The sequence below is a fragment of the Artibeus jamaicensis genome, unplaced genomic scaffold, assembly GCF_021234435.1.
Source record: "Artibeus jamaicensis isolate MK-2021 breed Jamaican fruit bat unplaced genomic scaffold, CSHL_Jam_final scaffold_612, whole genome shotgun sequence".
Lineage (NCBI taxonomy): Eukaryota > Metazoa > Chordata > Mammalia > Chiroptera > Phyllostomidae > Artibeus > Artibeus jamaicensis.
Genome location: NW_026522049.1, coordinates 11794617 through 11811325, shown reverse-complemented (window position 1 = coordinate 11811325; position 16709 = coordinate 11794617). Strand labels below are relative to the sequence as shown.

General features: G+C 48.4%; 1 protein-coding gene across 3 annotated transcripts in view; it reads left to right on the top strand.

The window, feature by feature from the left end:
• TRPM1 (transient receptor potential cation channel subfamily M member 1) overlaps positions 1–16709 on the top strand; it is a 72652-nt gene that overhangs the window by 30926 nt on the left and 25017 nt on the right. For all 3 annotated transcript variants that reach the window (XM_053658932.1, XM_037145888.2, XM_053658931.1), the window contains exons 9-19: positions 619–691; positions 1441–1541; positions 2307–2480; positions 3765–3899; positions 4145–4195; positions 5736–5876; positions 6735–6764; positions 12817–13109; positions 13789–14017; positions 14725–14847; positions 15062–15193. In XM_053658932.1, the coding sequence (XP_053514907.1) occupies positions 619–691; positions 1441–1541; positions 2307–2480; positions 3765–3899; positions 4145–4195; positions 5736–5876; positions 6735–6764; positions 12817–13109; positions 13789–14017; positions 14725–14847; positions 15062–15193 (1482 nt within the window). The remainder of the gene's footprint in view (positions 1–618; positions 692–1440; positions 1542–2306; positions 2481–3764; positions 3900–4144; positions 4196–5735; positions 5877–6734; positions 6765–12816; positions 13110–13788; positions 14018–14724; positions 14848–15061; positions 15194–16709) is intronic.

The window sequence follows — 16709 nt, the reverse complement described above, 5'->3', positions numbered from 1 at the left end:
ATAAAATAAAATCCAGGCACAGGCTCCGAGTCAGGACAAGCAATGCTGTCACTTCTGGAAGCCAGATGACCCAGGTTTAAAATGGTTTTGCTCTCAGACTCGTTGCCTGTTCGTCCCTGTGATCCTTTTAAAAGATCACCCTGCCCTGGCCAGGTTGCTCGGTTGGTTGGAGCGTTGTCCGGTGCGCCAAAAGTTTACAGGTTCGATCCCTAGTCAGGGCGCACATGGGAGACAACGGATCCATAGCTCTCTCTCACATCGATGTTTCTCTCTCTCCCCCCACCTTCCTCTCTCTGAAAAAATCAATAAACATATCCTTGGTTGAGGATTAAAAAAAACAACCTAATTCCCTCCTTGTATTCAACTTCTTTTTTAAAAATTTTATTTATCTTTAAAGAGGGGAAGGGAGGGAGAAAGAGAGGGAGAGAAACATCAATACGTGGCTGCCCCTCACTCGCACCCCCCACCCGGCACCCGGTGGCAACCCAGGCATGTGCCCTGACTGGGAATTGAACCGGTGACCCTCTGGTTTGCAGGCCCACACTCAATCCACCGAGCCACACCAGCCAGGGCTCAACTTCTCTCTACTCAGTGTTTTCATGATCAACCTGTTTCCAGGTGACCGTGTTTAGAATGGGAGCCGAGGGGCAGCAAGACATGGAGATGGCGATTTTAACTGCCCTGCTGAAAGGTGAGCTGTGGGGAGATGGTGCCTCCTGTCCTTTCAGGGAATCTGTCCCCTTCTCCTGTTGGTGGCAGAGCCCCGAGCCAGCCAACTGCCTAGACTCATCTCAGTAGGAAGCCAAGATAGAACGACAGGGGTCCCCCACGGCCGTCAGCTGTGGACCGTGACAGCTGAAGCCAGAACCAGTTTCCATCTGGAATCCATTTGTGAAGGGTTTCGACTCACAGAGAGTAAACACCAAATGGGGTCCCCCCCTGACCAATCACTGCGTCCTGCAGTGTCTTGTCCAATCACCCTGCTCCTCTCCTAATGACCAGCTGGCTGCAACCTGACCACTCCTGGGTGACTTGGGGACAGGCACCTCCTGCCTGCCTTGTGGCTCTGCTGGGACAGTGACAAACAGCAGGAGAGAGAGGAGAGGGCATCACCAGCCCGGCTGTGCTGGGCTCGTTCTCTGTGTGGCTGGCTGCACGGTAGTGCTCTCTCGGGCTGCCCTCACCTCCAGACTGGGGTGCAGTACCCCCTGGCCTGTCCTGGCGGAGGCCTGACAGTCCCAAGTGCAGATAAGGGTCTCAGAGTCACTGGGTTGCCTCCCGCCTCCTCCCAGGCAGCGCCTTGAGAAGATGGAGTTCCTAACTTTGGGGCCTGGGTAGTCACTCCAGGGCCCAAAAAGAGGCAGCACTGCTTAGCTCCAGCCCCAAGCCCCGGGTGGTCCAGGCACCGAGAGAGAATCGCCTGCCTTCTTGCCTTTCCAGGAACCAACGCATCAGCTCCAGACCAGCTGAGCTTGGCGCTGGCGTGGAACCGCGTGGACATAGCGAGAAGCCAGATCTTTGTCTTTGGGCCCCACTGGCCGGTGAAACTGTTTTCCAATTCATGCCATTTCTCCTGACTTTGTTCAGATGCTTCTTTAGTTTGCACTCCCCTTTCAACCCCCCGCCCCCCCCCCGTCTCTGTGAATAATCTGGGGGGGGGGGTGTTCTGATGATTCAGCACTCTATCCTCTAGGATTATTGGGAGACACTGTTGTTATTTAACATCAAAGAACCAGGAGGAAGTTAGAGCTACCAGTGCTAATCACAGACTCAAACCGGTGCTCTTGAAGAAATTATCACTAAACATTTTAGCATAGCAGGTGAAAGTGGGTTTTTACCCTTTTATTTATTTTAAAGATTGTATTTATTGATTGCTAGATAGTGGGGAAGTGAGGGAGAAAGAGAGAGAGAGGAACATCAATATGTGGTTGCCTCTTGCACGCCCCCTTTTGGGGACCTGGCCTGCAACCCAGGCCTGTGCCCTGACCGGGAATTGAACCGGCTGTGTCTCAGTTCAAAGGCCGGCACTCAATCCACTGAGCCACACCAGCCCTGGCAAAGTTTTTACCCTTTTAAACAAATGAGAAAAATAGCTCCTTAAAATTAAATACAATGATTGCACTGAGGGCATGGAGTTTTCAAACTATTTCAGGAAACCATGGAGCCCTGAGGACTCTGTGTGTGTGTGTGCTCACGTTTGCACGAGTGCCTGCATGTGCACAAGTGCCTGTGTGTGCGCAAGTGACTGCGTGTGCTAATGTGCATGTGTGTGTGTGTTTTCCCCATTCTGCTTGCTGCGGATGCAGCCCCTGGGCAGCCTGGCCCCCCCAGTGGAGAGCAAGGTCATGGAGAAGGACAAGAAGCCACCCACGGCGACCACCAAGGCGGGCAGAGGGAAAGGAAAAGGCAAGAAGAAGGGGAAAGTGAAAGAGGAGGTGGAGGAGGAGACGGACCCCCGGAAGATCGAGCTGCTGAACTGGGTATGTGGGGAGTCTCTGCTCCGGTATCTTGGGGTCCTCAAGTTCCAGAGGCCAGCGGCCTTGTCCTCGAAGGGAAGGGGCACCCAGGTGCCTCAACTCCAGCCCCAACCCGGGCCCTGGCTCCCAGGAGGCCACAGGAAGGCATTGACGAGATCACGCCTGTGTCACCTGTGCTGGGGTGCAGCTGTCAGGTTGTCACTAACGTTCCTGCTTTGGGGGCCTAAAGCCACCGACAGAGGAGTCTGGAGCATCAGGCTCAGCAGCAGGTCTCTCTGCCCGGCAGACACGCAGGTGCTCCAGGTGGGAGAATACGTGCAAAGCCCAGGCCTGGGACTGGGTGGAGCGGACACTGACGGGACACAGGCCAGACAGGACCCCGGTCTGCAGTGACGGGTGGCCGGCATGGTCGCTGTCGCTCACCCTGGTGGCACACCGCACGCCCTCTCAGCCCCGCCCGGCTGCCACACAGGGGACTTTAAATCAAGGAGACAAACCCTGCCCAGCAAGTTTTCACATTGTACCGAGGGCTGCAGGGGCTGTGACGCTGGGGACTGAGACGTAAATACTAAACCGTGGTCAGTAAAATAGTGCGATCCGCCACCTCGGAAACCATCGTTTGTGGGGGGTGGGAGCTTGGAGATTCCGGTACGGATCGCAGTTTGATTTCGAAAAGAATGCGGCTCATGTGGTTTTCTTCCTGGTGTTGACGTGACAAGAAAATCGAATAAACTGTCTTAATTAAAAACAAACCTGGAAGCTGGAGAGGGCAGCGGCAGTTTGGCTGTTAGTTTGCATCGTGTTCAGCTTGTTTTAAAAAAAGGAGAAAATCGCTTCTTTTTCCTCTCTATTTTTTAGAAGATTTTATTTATTTAAATAAATTTTATTTATTTAAATAAAATAAATAAAAGGGAGAGAAACATCAGTGTGTGGTTGCCTCCCTACTGGGGACCTGGCTCACAACCCAGGCACGTGCCCTGACTGGGAATCGAACCGGCAACCCTTTGGCTCTCAGGCTGGCACTCAGTCCACTGAACCAGAGCCTTTTTTTTCTTTTCATTGAACTTGGATGGTTGGTCTGACATTTACCCGCAGGCCCAACTGATGGGAAAGGGGAGGGAAGATGGGTGTGTTTACCTAAGACAGAGAGCAGAGAGAGCCCCACTCAGAAAGCTCTAGAATCTGGGGAGTGGGGTCAGAATACGCTTTGGGGGATGTTTCCCACCTGCCTCCTGCCTCGTGTCCCCCCAAGAGGACACTCCCAGGCTCCCCTCCTCCCTCGTGCAGGTGAACGCTTTGGAACAGGCCATGCTGGATGCTTTGGTCTTGGATCGCGTGGACTTTGTGAAGCTCCTGATTGAAAACGGAGTCAACATGCAGCACTTCCTCACCATCCCGAGGCTGGAGGAGCTTTACAACACGGTGAGTGGCCCAGGAGGGGGCGCGGAGGGGCGCGCCGGGCACCCCAACCACTGGTGTGAGGTGCTCAGAGGGGCCTGGAATTATTGAAAAACCATTTCTGTGGGAGGGTCCCCCTTTGATAGCAGGCAGGTATTTTATTTACTAATTTATTGTTTTTATAGTCTTTAAAACCCCAGGGTAGGCTTTTGCTCCAAGCTGAAGAGGAAACCATAGTTAACATGGTTGAACCCTTGCTTGCCTTTCAGAGACTGGGTCCACCAAACACTCTGCATTTGCTGGTCAGGGACGTTAAAAAGGTCAGTCTGATGTTTCGTCATCCTTATCGACGGGCATCTTTCCATAACGGATTTGTTAAAAAATTTATTTTCCAATTAACGTTGACAAACAGCATTGTATTAGTTTCGGGTGTGCAATGTCGTGATTAGGCATTTGTGTTAGAGCTTGATCCCCCTGATAAGTCCAGTGCCACCCGACCCCGAACAGAGTGATGACAATACTACCGGCTGTATCCCCTGTGCTGTGCTTTACACCCCCGAGACTGTTCTCTAACTTGGACTGCTCAAGGAGGCATTTTACAGAACAACTTTTAAATTTCTAGAATGTATGCTCCTCTTATTGATGGCCCAAGAAATAATGAACCCCTCTCTTCATGAAAAGAATTCATTTTTTTGTTTTTACAATAAAAACAAAATCATCCTTTTTGAGTTTGGTGCTCCTCCTCTCACGTGATAGGCTGAACGAGTGGTGAGGGGCAGGCCCCACGGCCAAGGCCAGGGCGTCAGCCAGGGGAAGGCCCGCCTGTGGCTGCCCCAGCCACCTTCTGTCCCTGCTGCCTCGCGTTCTGTGTCTGCGTTGAGACCTGCCACTCTGCCTCTTTCTCGAAGTACCATGACGACATGCCTCTGTCACTCTGTGTGTTCCAGGGAGCAAAGCAGTTGTCCTTGACCCTCTCTGTTCCCTCTTTGGGAAGTGACATCTGTTCCCCACTTCCCACTGATATGAAGAATAACAGTCTGTTTGCTTGCGGGACCCCATCTGCTCACCTCCCGTCCTGGTCTTTCTTGAGTCGTATGGCCACAGGCTAAATCAATGAATGGGATTGACATTGGAAGTGATTCATTCCACTAGAACGCCGCCGTCCCTGCATGCTCAGTGTGGCATGTGCATTCATATTCTCAGCCAGAGAAACTAACTCAGATGGGGGAATGGAGGAGAGACTCCCCAGTACTCTGGTCACGTGTTGTACAAAGTCTAGTGGTAATAGCAGGAGGCAGTCTTTGGACCCTGCCCCCCCCAACTCCCAATCGCACCAGGTCACTTGTGGGTCCAGGTCCTTACTGAAATCTGGGGGCACTTCAGAAACTTGCAGTGCACCATGGGAAGCTGCCAGTGGAGATGCCGGGTCCCCAGGGATAGTCCCTCCATCCACAGCCTCCCACAGAGCCCGCCTTCCTGTTACCCGTGAAATCTGGATTCCAGCCCCTGGAAGTGGGCTTCTGCCCTGCAAGCGGCTAGCAAAGCACCTTCTCCACAAAACCCATCTGCCTGGACAAAGGAGGGTCACCCAGCCGCATGATTCACTGCTTTCTGGTTACACAGGCACGCTGCAGGCCATGCTGTCTAAACCCAGTCTCTTCTACTGGACTTCTAACTCTTCTCCCTGGGAAAGTGCAACCCATTTTCTAAAGTACATCAGAGTCACATGGCGATAGACAGAGTGCCCCATTGTTACCCTAGCGCCTGAGCAGGGACCAGGGTTGGCTACTCATGCCTGAGGGGTGAGGGGTGAAGTCCACGCTTCTCACAGGGCCTGAGACTCCGCCTCTTGTCTTCCAGGGCAACCTGCCTCCCGATTACCACATCAGCCTCATTGACATCGGGCTGGTGCTGGAGTACCTCATGGGGGGCGCCTACCGCTGCAACTACACGCGCAAGAGCTTCCGGACCCTTTACAACAACTTGTTTGGGCCCAAGAGGGTAGCACTGAGGGACCGTGTGTGGTGCTGGGTGGTATTGGAGTCGCGCGGGCTTCCTTGTTGCCTTTCCCAATAACTCAGCCTGTTCAGAGTCAAGCACCTCACTCTGTCCCCAAGCACGGCTGCCCTTCCTCCTGCAGGGACTCAGGTGTGAGGCCTAGCTGTCCCTGCAGACGCCCAGGCTTCACCTGGGGCCACTGGCCTTTGTCCTTAACAAGCGGGGATGCTCAGATCCCCCAAGGGGGGACCCCTTTGCATCTGCCCTTCACCCACCCCCGGCTTTGTTGCTGCCCTCTTCATCCTGTGGCTGTGGGGACCTACTTCTTCCAAAGCAAGGGTTGGGTCAGTGGCTCACCCCCTGCTCAGAGGCTCCCAGGGCTCCTTGCAGCCTGAGGATTCACTGCCAAGGTCATTGTCCCTGTATCTAAGACTGTCCGACAAGCTGTCAGTGATCCCCATCCTGTCGTGGGGGACCAAGGACCTCTGCCAAAATCCAACTGTGTGACTGTGGTGGCTGGGTTTCCCCCCACCCCCTGCACCCCAATCAAAATTCTTTGCTTGGCTCAAGCCCGACACAAATAGCCCTTGCCCTGCACTTGGACCCCGCAGCACCGTACCCGAATTTCTGTGAGTGAACTTCTCTGGTTCCGGCTGGAACGAGGGTCACGTGTCTGCACATTCTTCCCCTTGGCTGACTTCACGGAAGCCGAGCTTCCATATTAAGGCATTTCCTTTCCTTGGCCATCGTCCTCAATTGTTAATCTGTTATTATTTCTCTTGCAAACTCTCCTGTCAAAGTCCTGCTCACATTGATTATCTGACCATATTGTTGGTTTTTTTCTCCCCTTTCACCATGCAGCCTAAAGCTCTTAAACTCCTGGGAATGGAGGTAAGTCGGGTTTGTTTTCCACAGTTTGTGGTATCTTGGTTGGATACGTGAGCCATCTTCGTTTTGTATTTAACATTAAACTGAATGAGTTTGTTTTCCGTGACTAAATCCAGTGCATCATACACACCAAATTTGCTTCGATGATTCCATCAAATTATGGAAAGTAACTGTAGATGTTTTAAAAAGTTAGATATTACCCAATTCATTTTCTAGAATTAGCAAAACCATGCTTTCAAAAGCAGACAAAGATCAAACCAAAAACCTCTGAGAATAATGGCACTTATGTACACAAAAATAATAAATAAGCTCAAAATACATTCAATGGAATATTGTTAAAGTCATAAACAAGTAATTAAAGTCTTCTAAGAATGCAAAGATGATTTAATGTTAATAAGTCTTTAATAGATTGCCTCATATGAATAAGTTAAAGAAGAAAACCAGTATGACATGATCATTTTTAATAGATGGTAAAGAATTAAAAAATTAAAAATAGAGCTGCCATATGATCCAGCAGTATGACTTCAGGGTCTTTAGCTGAAGAAAACAAAACCACTAAGTTGAAAAGATATATGCACCCCTACGTTCATTGTAGTGTTATTTATAATAGCCAAGATGTGGAAGCAACCAAGGTGTCCATTGATGAATGAATGGATAAAGAAGTGGTATAGCTCTGGCCAGGTAGCTCAGCTGGTCAGAGCATCATCCTGATATACCAAGGTTGTGGGTTCGATCCCCAGTCAGGGCACATACAAGAAACAACCAATGAATGCATCAATAAGTGGAACAACATGTTGACGTTACCCTCTCTCTTCCTCTTTCTCCCTCTCTCCCAAAAATTAATCAATAAAAAAGGAAGATGTGGTACATATAGACAGTGAAATACTACTCAGTGATAAAAAGGAATGAAATCTTGCCATTTGAAATAGCACAGATGGACCTAGAGGATATTTTGCTAAGTGAAATAAACCAGACAAAGAAAAACAGCATACGATTTCACTTCCAGTTGGAATCTCAAAAAACTGACATGAGTGAACAAGCAAAACGAAAACAGACCCACAGGTCGGAAGAACGAGCTGATGGTTGTCAAAGGAGGGGGTAGGGAGAGCGTGAACAAAAAAGGAAAAAATGTAGAATAGTTTCCTTAACTTTTCTTAAGAATTAGTTTACTAGAAACAGACCGCCAAAATAAAATAAATGGGAGTAAACACACTTCCTGGTGTGATTAACATACACGGAAAGCTTACGGAAGAGGAAATCCATGACCGAGCAGGGAACCACTGGAGTCCTTTCTGTTCAAATCAAGAACGAGACAAGGCAGCCTGTTATTGTTGACGTCATCGTTTTCCCCATTAGCTCTTCACAGTGTTTTGGAAACTGTGACGCCTAAAGAATTCACATTTCGAAAAGTACCTTAAAAGGGGAGGAAATAATCATCAGCAAAAAAAGTCTGTTGTATCTAGAAAACCCAGGAAAATCCACTAAAAATTTCTGTGACATTAGGACAAAAGTACTCAGAAATAAGCTTTAAGAAGGAACCTTAAGAACGAAGCACATGGACACAAAAATATTTGAATAGTGGGCGCAGGCTCTCGGTGGCTCTCAGGCACTTTCCTGCCTCAGGGATGCCTTGGTGATCGTGCCACGCAGCTGCCTGCATTGCCTGAGCCCCCTGGGAAGGGCAGCCACCCTCAAGAGAGCATGTAATAATGAGGTCTGAAGATATAAAAAGAATGAACTAGCCCTGGCTGGTATGGCTCAGTGGATTGAGCACTGGCCTGCGAATCAAAGGATTGATGGTTTGATTCCCAATCGGGGCATATGCCTGGGTTGCAGTTCAGGTCCCAGTTGGGGGCGCAGGAGAGGCAACCACACGTGGATGTTTCCCTCTCTCTCCCTCCATTTCCCTCTCTCTAAAAAAAAATTAAAATCTTTTTGAAAAAGAGAATAAACTAGAGGCATGGCAAGACAACAAAAAAATCTCTTGTGGAAGAAAAGTAATATTCAACTGTAAGAATCTAAAAACATCCCCCCCCCCCCGCCGTGCATATCCTCCAAAAGCAGAAATAAACAAACCACCTCAACCTTAGCAACTGACCCTGATTAGTTGGCAACTATCACCCTGCAGGCAAGTCCACCCACCAGCCAAAAGATTAAGGCTTGCTGAAAGCTCAGATGAGATTAGCATTATTTTAGCATTAAAGTATTTTTTTTAATTACATGGCCTGGCATTGAACTTGCAATAGGTCCGAGATGCAATAGGTCCGAGATGTGCCTGTGTAAGATGCCAACTTTTGCATACAGTGTCAGAATACATCTTAATCAGAGTGCAGCTGGAAGTATTTGTTTGTTGTGGAAATGAATACATATTGAAATGCAATGCAATGGTAATTTCGAAAAAAATACCGGTCTTGACATGAAGTCTCTGAGCATAAAAAGATATTGAAATGAATGGAAGAAAGGCCGTATCACAGAATGCTGAAATTGAGTACCGCAGAGACCCTTCTCAAACACATGCCTGTGTTACGTCGCATCCCCATTTCTGGGTGGATTCAGGGTAGGTTGTTTTGATCCTGTGTTCCCAATTAAGGCAGACCTTTAGCGTGGTGGCATTGTGGTTGCTGGAGTTGTGGTCCCATACGGGTTATGGTATACAGCTTTCCGTAATTGTCTGTTCTTTCAAAATCTCTGAGTCACGTCGGGTTTGTCTGTCGGGTGAAGTTGTGGTAGGTAGCCCTCGCCTCTAAAAATAGCGTGGTCTCAGCCCTGATTGGGGAGCTGTCTTTCAGTACTTCTAAAATAACTTGTATGTTATGGGTCAGTTTGGGCTTTTCTATTTCCTTGAGTTAACTTTGGTCATTGACATTTTTCCAGAAAACCATGATTTCAGCTAGACCTTCAAGTTCATTGGTGTGAAGTTTTACATAGTATTCTAATTTTTCATCTATTAATTTTTTATTGATTTGAGAGAGAGAGAGGGAGGGAGAGAGAAAGAGAGAGAAACATCGATTTGTTTTTCCACTTACTTATGAATACATTGGTTGATTCTTGTATGTGCCCTGACTGGGGATCGAACCCACAACCTTGGTAGTCTTGGGATGATGCTCTGACCATCTGAGCTACCTGACCAGGGTCCGTAGTATTCTAACTTCTTGATCTCTTCAATATCTTTAGCTGTATGCCATTTCTTGATCCAGTTTTTCAAAATTTATATTTTCTCTTTTTTCCTTAACCATATTTGCCTATGTATCTGGCGTTTTTGCTTTATCAAACAACTATCTTTATTCTGTTTCCTATTTTAGTAATATCTGCCTTTCATTTTCATTCATGTCTTCCGTATGTTTCCTATTGAGTTACCATACTGCTTTTCCTGACTCAGTTTGAAAATGTAGTTTGCTCATTTTCTGTCTTCCCTGTGTTCCAATAAATGTAATAAAGGTTTAATTTTTCTCTGAGCATTGTTTTCATGGTATCCCACAGGTTTGGGTAAATAAAACCTTCATTGCCATCATTTCTAAATATTTATAACTGCCTCTTTCACCCCAGTTGTTTATAAGCATATTTTAATTTTTCTAGGTACAGACTTTTATTATTGCCATTATCCCACGGTTGTTCATTTCTAATTTTATTCCTTGAATGGCGATTAAGACGAAATCACTGAGATATAAAATCTCAGAGAAACAGGGTTTAATGCCCGGTTGAGTTTTGTTAATGATTCACGTGTGTAGAAAACAAATGTGTATTCTCAGTTTGTTGAGTCCAATTCTTATCCTTACCTGTCTGATCAAACTTGGTCATTATGTTATTCCATTTGCTTCTGTATGTACTAAGTTTTTCAAGTTCATTTCTTTTTTAAAACAAGGATTTTATGTACTTAATTTTAGAGAGAGGAGAGGAGAAGGAGAAAAGGAGAGAAACAGCAATGTGTGAGAGATACACCAATTGGTTGTCTCTCACATACCCCCTACTGGGACCCTGGCCCACAACCCAGGCATGTGCCCTGCCTGGGAATAGAACTGGTGACCTTTCGGTTCTCAGACTGGGGCTCAAGCCACTGAGACACGCTAGTCAGGGCTCAAGTTCATTTCTAAGTGAGATGTGTTTAAGGACACATTGTGATTTTGGACATGCTCATTTCTCTTTATATTTCCAGTTCCTGTTTTTGGTTATTTTCCTTGGTTGTTTCTCTTTTTCTTGTTTATTGTGGGAGTTCTCCGCATTTTAGGGAAGTGAAGCCCTTGTTTGTTATATTCCCTCTCTAGCCATCTTAAAATCATTTTAAAAGCATTTGCATACAATTAATATTTTTATAATATTCTATATTATTGAAATGTGGGCTTAAAAGGCCTTGTGTCCTACATTTCATTGGCCATTGATGGCTTTTTATTTGATTTAATATATTATTGTAATAAATTCTATTTAATATATTCTTGAAATATATCTTTAAAATAAAGCTTAGTTTATTTTAAAATTTCTATTATGTCAGTTTTTATCCTACATTAATCAAATTTCTCAAAATTACTGTATTGTTTTACTATGACAAAATAGGAAATTATTCCTTGGCTGGTGTGACTCAGTGGATTGAGTGCCAGCCTGAGAACCAAAGGGTCACTGGTTCGATTCCCAGTCAGGGCACATGCTTGGGTTGTGGGCCAGGTCCCCAGTAGGGGGCATGCAAGAGGCAACCACACATTGTTTCGCTTCCTCTCTTCCTCCCTTATTCTCTCTCTAAAAATAAATAAAATCTTTTAAATCAATTCTAAAATTAGAACAAAAACATTGAAATCAGAGGCAAGATATGAGAGTTTCAATTAAAATGTTATAATTCATTATGGGATTATTAAAAGGGGGGCCGTCCTGAACACTGTGGGGCAGGGACTGAAGAGCCGGGCTGCCCCCCACTCCGGCCACGCCAGCTGTGGGCAGGTCTTTCAGTCTTTTGGCCACAAATTCCTCATCTGAGGAAATGAAGAAATTCACAGCCTCTCAGAGTAAGAATAAAAGTAGATAACTGATGGGAATGTGTTTGCAGAAGAACAAATATCATTTTTAAAGATTAATTATTTTTAGGGAGAGAGGAAGGGAAAGAGAAAGAGGAGGAGAAACATCAATGTGTGGTTGCCTTTCACACGCCCCCTACTGAGGACCTGACCTGCAACCCAGGCGTGTGCCCTGACTGGGAATCGAACCAGTGACCCTTCACTTTGTAGGATGATACCCAGCCCACTGAGCCACACTTCTCAGGGCCAAATATCATTGTTATTATTCCATTGATTACTGAAATCTTAGCCTGGGACAGTCTAGGCCCCACCTATGTCCATGTTGCTTCCATGGCCCCCTCCCCAATTCTCTCAGTTTGCACACACATTATTTTCCTATCCTGCCCCAAATTAAAAACCATCCCTCATAACCCCGCTGGGAAGTGAGAAACCTGGGTGTTCCCTTTGGGCCCCATGCACCCAAAGACCAAGCTCCTTCAGAACGAACCACTGGCGTCCCTAACACATTGTCAGGGAGACCGAAGGCATTTTTCTCGACCCCAATTTATATTTGTCTGGTGGATGCCTGATTCCGCCATGTCTGCAAACCAGAATTGCTCCTGGAAGAGTTTCTTGAGGAAATAAACCGTGGGCGTTCATCTCTCCCACGGTGCTTTTTATGTTTAAGTGTGTTCTTGTTTTTGTTTTATTTCTGCAGCATCGCCTCAGTGTTTAAAACACCAGTGTGTTGTTCCATTTATCCGTGCATTCATTGGTTGATTCTCGTATGGGCCCTGACCAGGGATCGAACCTGCAACCTTGGCATGATGGGGTTTTTTTCTCAGAAAACACTGCCAACACAGGGGCACAAGTTCTTTACGCAGCAGTATGCCTTTGTGTGCATTCTCACAGTTTATTTCTCATAACAGCCACGTGCACCTTTTCAGAAGAATTAATGCACCGAGGGGGAACCCCGGATATCCTTAAAAAGGGTTTTCCTTTTCTGCATGATCCTGAGACCCTTATCTGCCCACATATATGGCAGAACCGTGGACCGTGTGCTTGTCCCCCTTCAGGATGACGAGCCTCCGGCCAAAGGGAAGAAGAAGAAAAAGAAGAAGAAGGAGGAGGAGATCGACATCGATGTGGAGGACCCGGCCGTGAGTCGCTTCCAGTACCCCTTCCACGAGCTGATGGTCTGGGCCGTGCTGATGAAGCGCCAGAAGATGGCCGTCTTCCTGTGGCAGCGCGGCGAGGAGAGCATGGCCAAGGCCCTCGTGGCCTGCAAGCTCTACAAGTCCATGGCGCACGAGTCCTCCGAGAGCGAGCTGGTGGATGACATCTCCCAGGACCTGGACAACAACTCCAAGTGAGCATCCGGAGGGAGCAGGAGGCTCTTCTCCGGAGCACCTGCCCCTTTGCAGGCAGGGGCGGTGCCTCTGTTTCTCATTTGGGTACAATTATGTTTAAAGCTGGTGCATACGTCACTCTCCAGCTGGTTGATGTTTTTCCTTCGGCCTCTCGGAGGTGTTTCTGGACTGTCGTTTTTTTGTTGGTTGGTTTGTTTTTCAATCCTCCCCCAATTATGTGATTTTATTGCTTTTAGGGAGAGGAAGGAAGGGGGAGAGAGAAAGACAAAAAAAAAAAACATCGTTTGGCTGCCTCTTGTTCACACTGGGTCCCCTTTCAGTGTCCCCCTGTCCCCTCCATGAAGGGGTAGCCACACACCTCTGAGTTCTAATCCCTCTGTGTCTTTTCTAATCTGCAGGAGAACACGTGAGGGAGGGGCTTTGTCTTCTCATCTCTGTGTTTCTGGGGCCTGAGGGGCAAATCTGGGGTCCACCTAATGCTCCCTTTGCAGCGAGAACAGCCATCCCCCGCAACATGACTGAGCACGGAGTCCCAGCCCGGCGGTTCCCCTCTGGAGACGTGCCCCCGTGAGGTTGAAGGACTGTCGTGGCTCTGTGATGTCCCTGTGGCCCAGGCTTTCTCATCGAGAACCTGTGGCCTCTGTGGCTTCAGCCCCTATTCCACCTCTTTCTGTCCAGAGACTTCGGCCAGCTGGCCGTGGAGCTGCTGGACCAGTCCTACAAGCAGGACGAGCAGATCGCCATGAAGCTGCTCACGTATGAGCTGAAAAACTGGAGCAACTCGACCTGCCTCAAGCTGGCGGTCGCGGCCAAGCACCGGGACTTCATTGCGCACACCTGCAGCCAGATGCTGCTGACCGACATGTGGATGGGGAGGCTGCGGATGAGGAAGAACCCTGGCCTCAAGGTGCGTGTGACGTGCCGGCAGGCTGGGAAGGACACAGGTTTCGTTTATTCCTCCGAGCAACCTGGTGAGGGAGATGCCATGCCAACCCTTGTCCTGAAGATGGAGAGCCTAAAAAGTCAAGATTTTTTAAAAATATTTTATTTATTTATTTTTAGAGAGGAAGGGAAGGAGAAAAGGAAAGAAATATCAATGTATGGTTGCCTCTCGTGAGCCCCCTGTTGGAAACTGGCCTGCAACCCAGGCATGTGCCCTGACTGGGAATAGAACCATGATCGTGTGGTTTGCAGGCCCACGCTTAATCCACTGAGCTACACCAGCCAGGGCTAAAAGTCAAGATTTAAAAAGTCGAGTCTTACCTAGGATCTGAGTTAGTAAGTCCGGAACCTGACCCAGGGGGGCTCACGCCCAGAGTCCGACCTGATCACTGGGTCTACCTTACAGAGCTTGGCAGCCACTGTGACAAAAATAACAAGGTTTTCACCTGGGCTGGGCAGCTTGGGTGTTTTCCTTATGGAAAGTTTGTGGGTTCAATCCCCAGTCGGAATGTGTACAAGAGACAACTGATGGATGTTTCTCTCACATCAATGTTTCTTTTTCTCCAATCAATAAACATGTCCTCGAGTGAAAAAAATTTTTTAATGTTATCAGTGGTGGGGAAAGTTATGAGAATCGACATAGCTGAAAAATCCTTTTCTCACCACCCACAGGTAATCATGGGAATTCTTCTCCCCCCCACCATCCTGTTCTTGGAATTCCGCACCTACGATGACTTCTCTTATCAGACGTCCAAGGAGAACGAAGACGGCAAAGAAAAGGAAGAGGAACCTGGGGTCAGTGCTACCCTGCCCCATGCGAGCATCAATTTGCTCTTGTTTTCAAAATCATTGAGGTTTCTCTCACTGTGAATTTAGAAACTGCAATCATTGAAGACTTTGGGGGGGGGGGATTTTTTATAATTCTTAATTTTGAAAGCCACCTGTCTGTGAAATAGTGTGGGGGCATGGTGCATTTCCCACCTAGCCACCTGCCTGCCGTGTTTTCCAGGACGCGAGCGCAGACGCCGGCTCGAGAAAGGGAGACGAGGAGAATGAGCACAAAAAGCAAAGGACTATCCCCATCGGGACGAAGATCTGTGAATTCTACAATGCTCCCATTGTCAAGTTCTGGTTCTACACGGTAAGGCCCCCCTTCTCCCTGGCCCTGTCGCCCGGTTGGGACAGTCAGATACGTTAGGGTTGAGACAGTCGTCAGGGCTGGAAAGGGATGGGACTTCTGGCAGGAAGCGCGGGCACCTGCAATTTACGTGTTATGGACAAGTGCTACCTCGGAAAAATCTAATTTCTTTTTAAAAAGGAACAATATCAAGGGCTTCATAAGGTGCTTAAAACTCACCAAATTAAAATGAATTGTTAAAATGAAACGAGCTAATTCAGATCCTCACCTAAAACTGGACCTCGCTATACTGTCATGTATTTAGACGTATGTAGAAATGTACCAAATACACCACTTCACGACGCAAAATTGCCCCATTCTATTCACTTAAGACAAAGACTTGTTCAGATGTCTTTAGTGAGACAAACTGAGCAAAGTATACTTTTGTTTAAACATACACAGGATGGCTAGTGATGGGAGAAGCAAACCCAACCTCCTGTCTTGCAGGAAGTTGGCGGGGTTGCTGCAAGAGTGTGGCCGAGCTTTGATCAGTGACTCCCAGAGTAAGGGAGCCAACCAAGGCCTCTCCACTCGGCAGTGCACACCGCACTGACCCGCTTGGCCATGCACTGTCCTCTGGCGCCTTTGGTGGCCACTCCAGGAATCCGGCCCACTGGGAGTGAGGGCAGCCCCAGCCTTGCCCCTGCTGGGGCTTCCGCAGGTGGATGGAAAAGAGAACAGTGATACGGGAGCAGAATAGAAGGCCCTGGGGGAAACTGGTCCAGCTGCAGGTGGTCACAGCAGGGGAGGCAGTCCCCTGTGGCTCCTACAGCCACGTGGGAGGGACGAGACCTCTCACAAAGGCCCAAGCACCAAGCCACGCCCACTCCAGGCACTGTGGTTCCTTTAGGCACTGGATACTACCAGGTGACAGAATGTGGGAAGCTGGGTCCCTGCCCATCGATCCAGCCGTGGCCCGGGTGAGCTGGGAGCAGAGGCAGAGCTCTGGGACGTGACACCTGGGGAGGGGGCTGCCCAGGGACTCAGGCCAGGTGTGGGCCTGGATACTCCACCTTCCCGCAGCCACAGGGAGTGACATGCCCAAAGCCTCTGTCACCCACGTATTCTGGTCAGAAGCCTCTGAGGACCAGCAGTGTCCCTGGCTGGCAGGACGGCTCAGATGCCTCTGAAGAGGGCAGGGCCAGGAGGCCAGGGAGCCCCAGCCCAGGCTTCTCAACCTCGGGGCTCGTCCCAGTGCCAACAAGTGCTGCCTGTGAGTGTGGGGGCGAGGTCACAGGTTGAGTAGCTTCCCAGGGGACAACAGTGAGCACATTTGAGACTTCTGCCTCCACTCCGCTTGCACCGAATGATAGTGGGTGCAAGGAGTGTGCTTCACCCCGGTCAGGGTTATAGAAATAAAAAAAAAAAGGATTGCCTGATCCAAATACACAATGGCGAGCCACACCCCACCCCCAGGACTTCAGCAGGGGCCTGTGCCAGCTCTGACAATGAACTTCAGACCACTTCCCTGAATCTCATC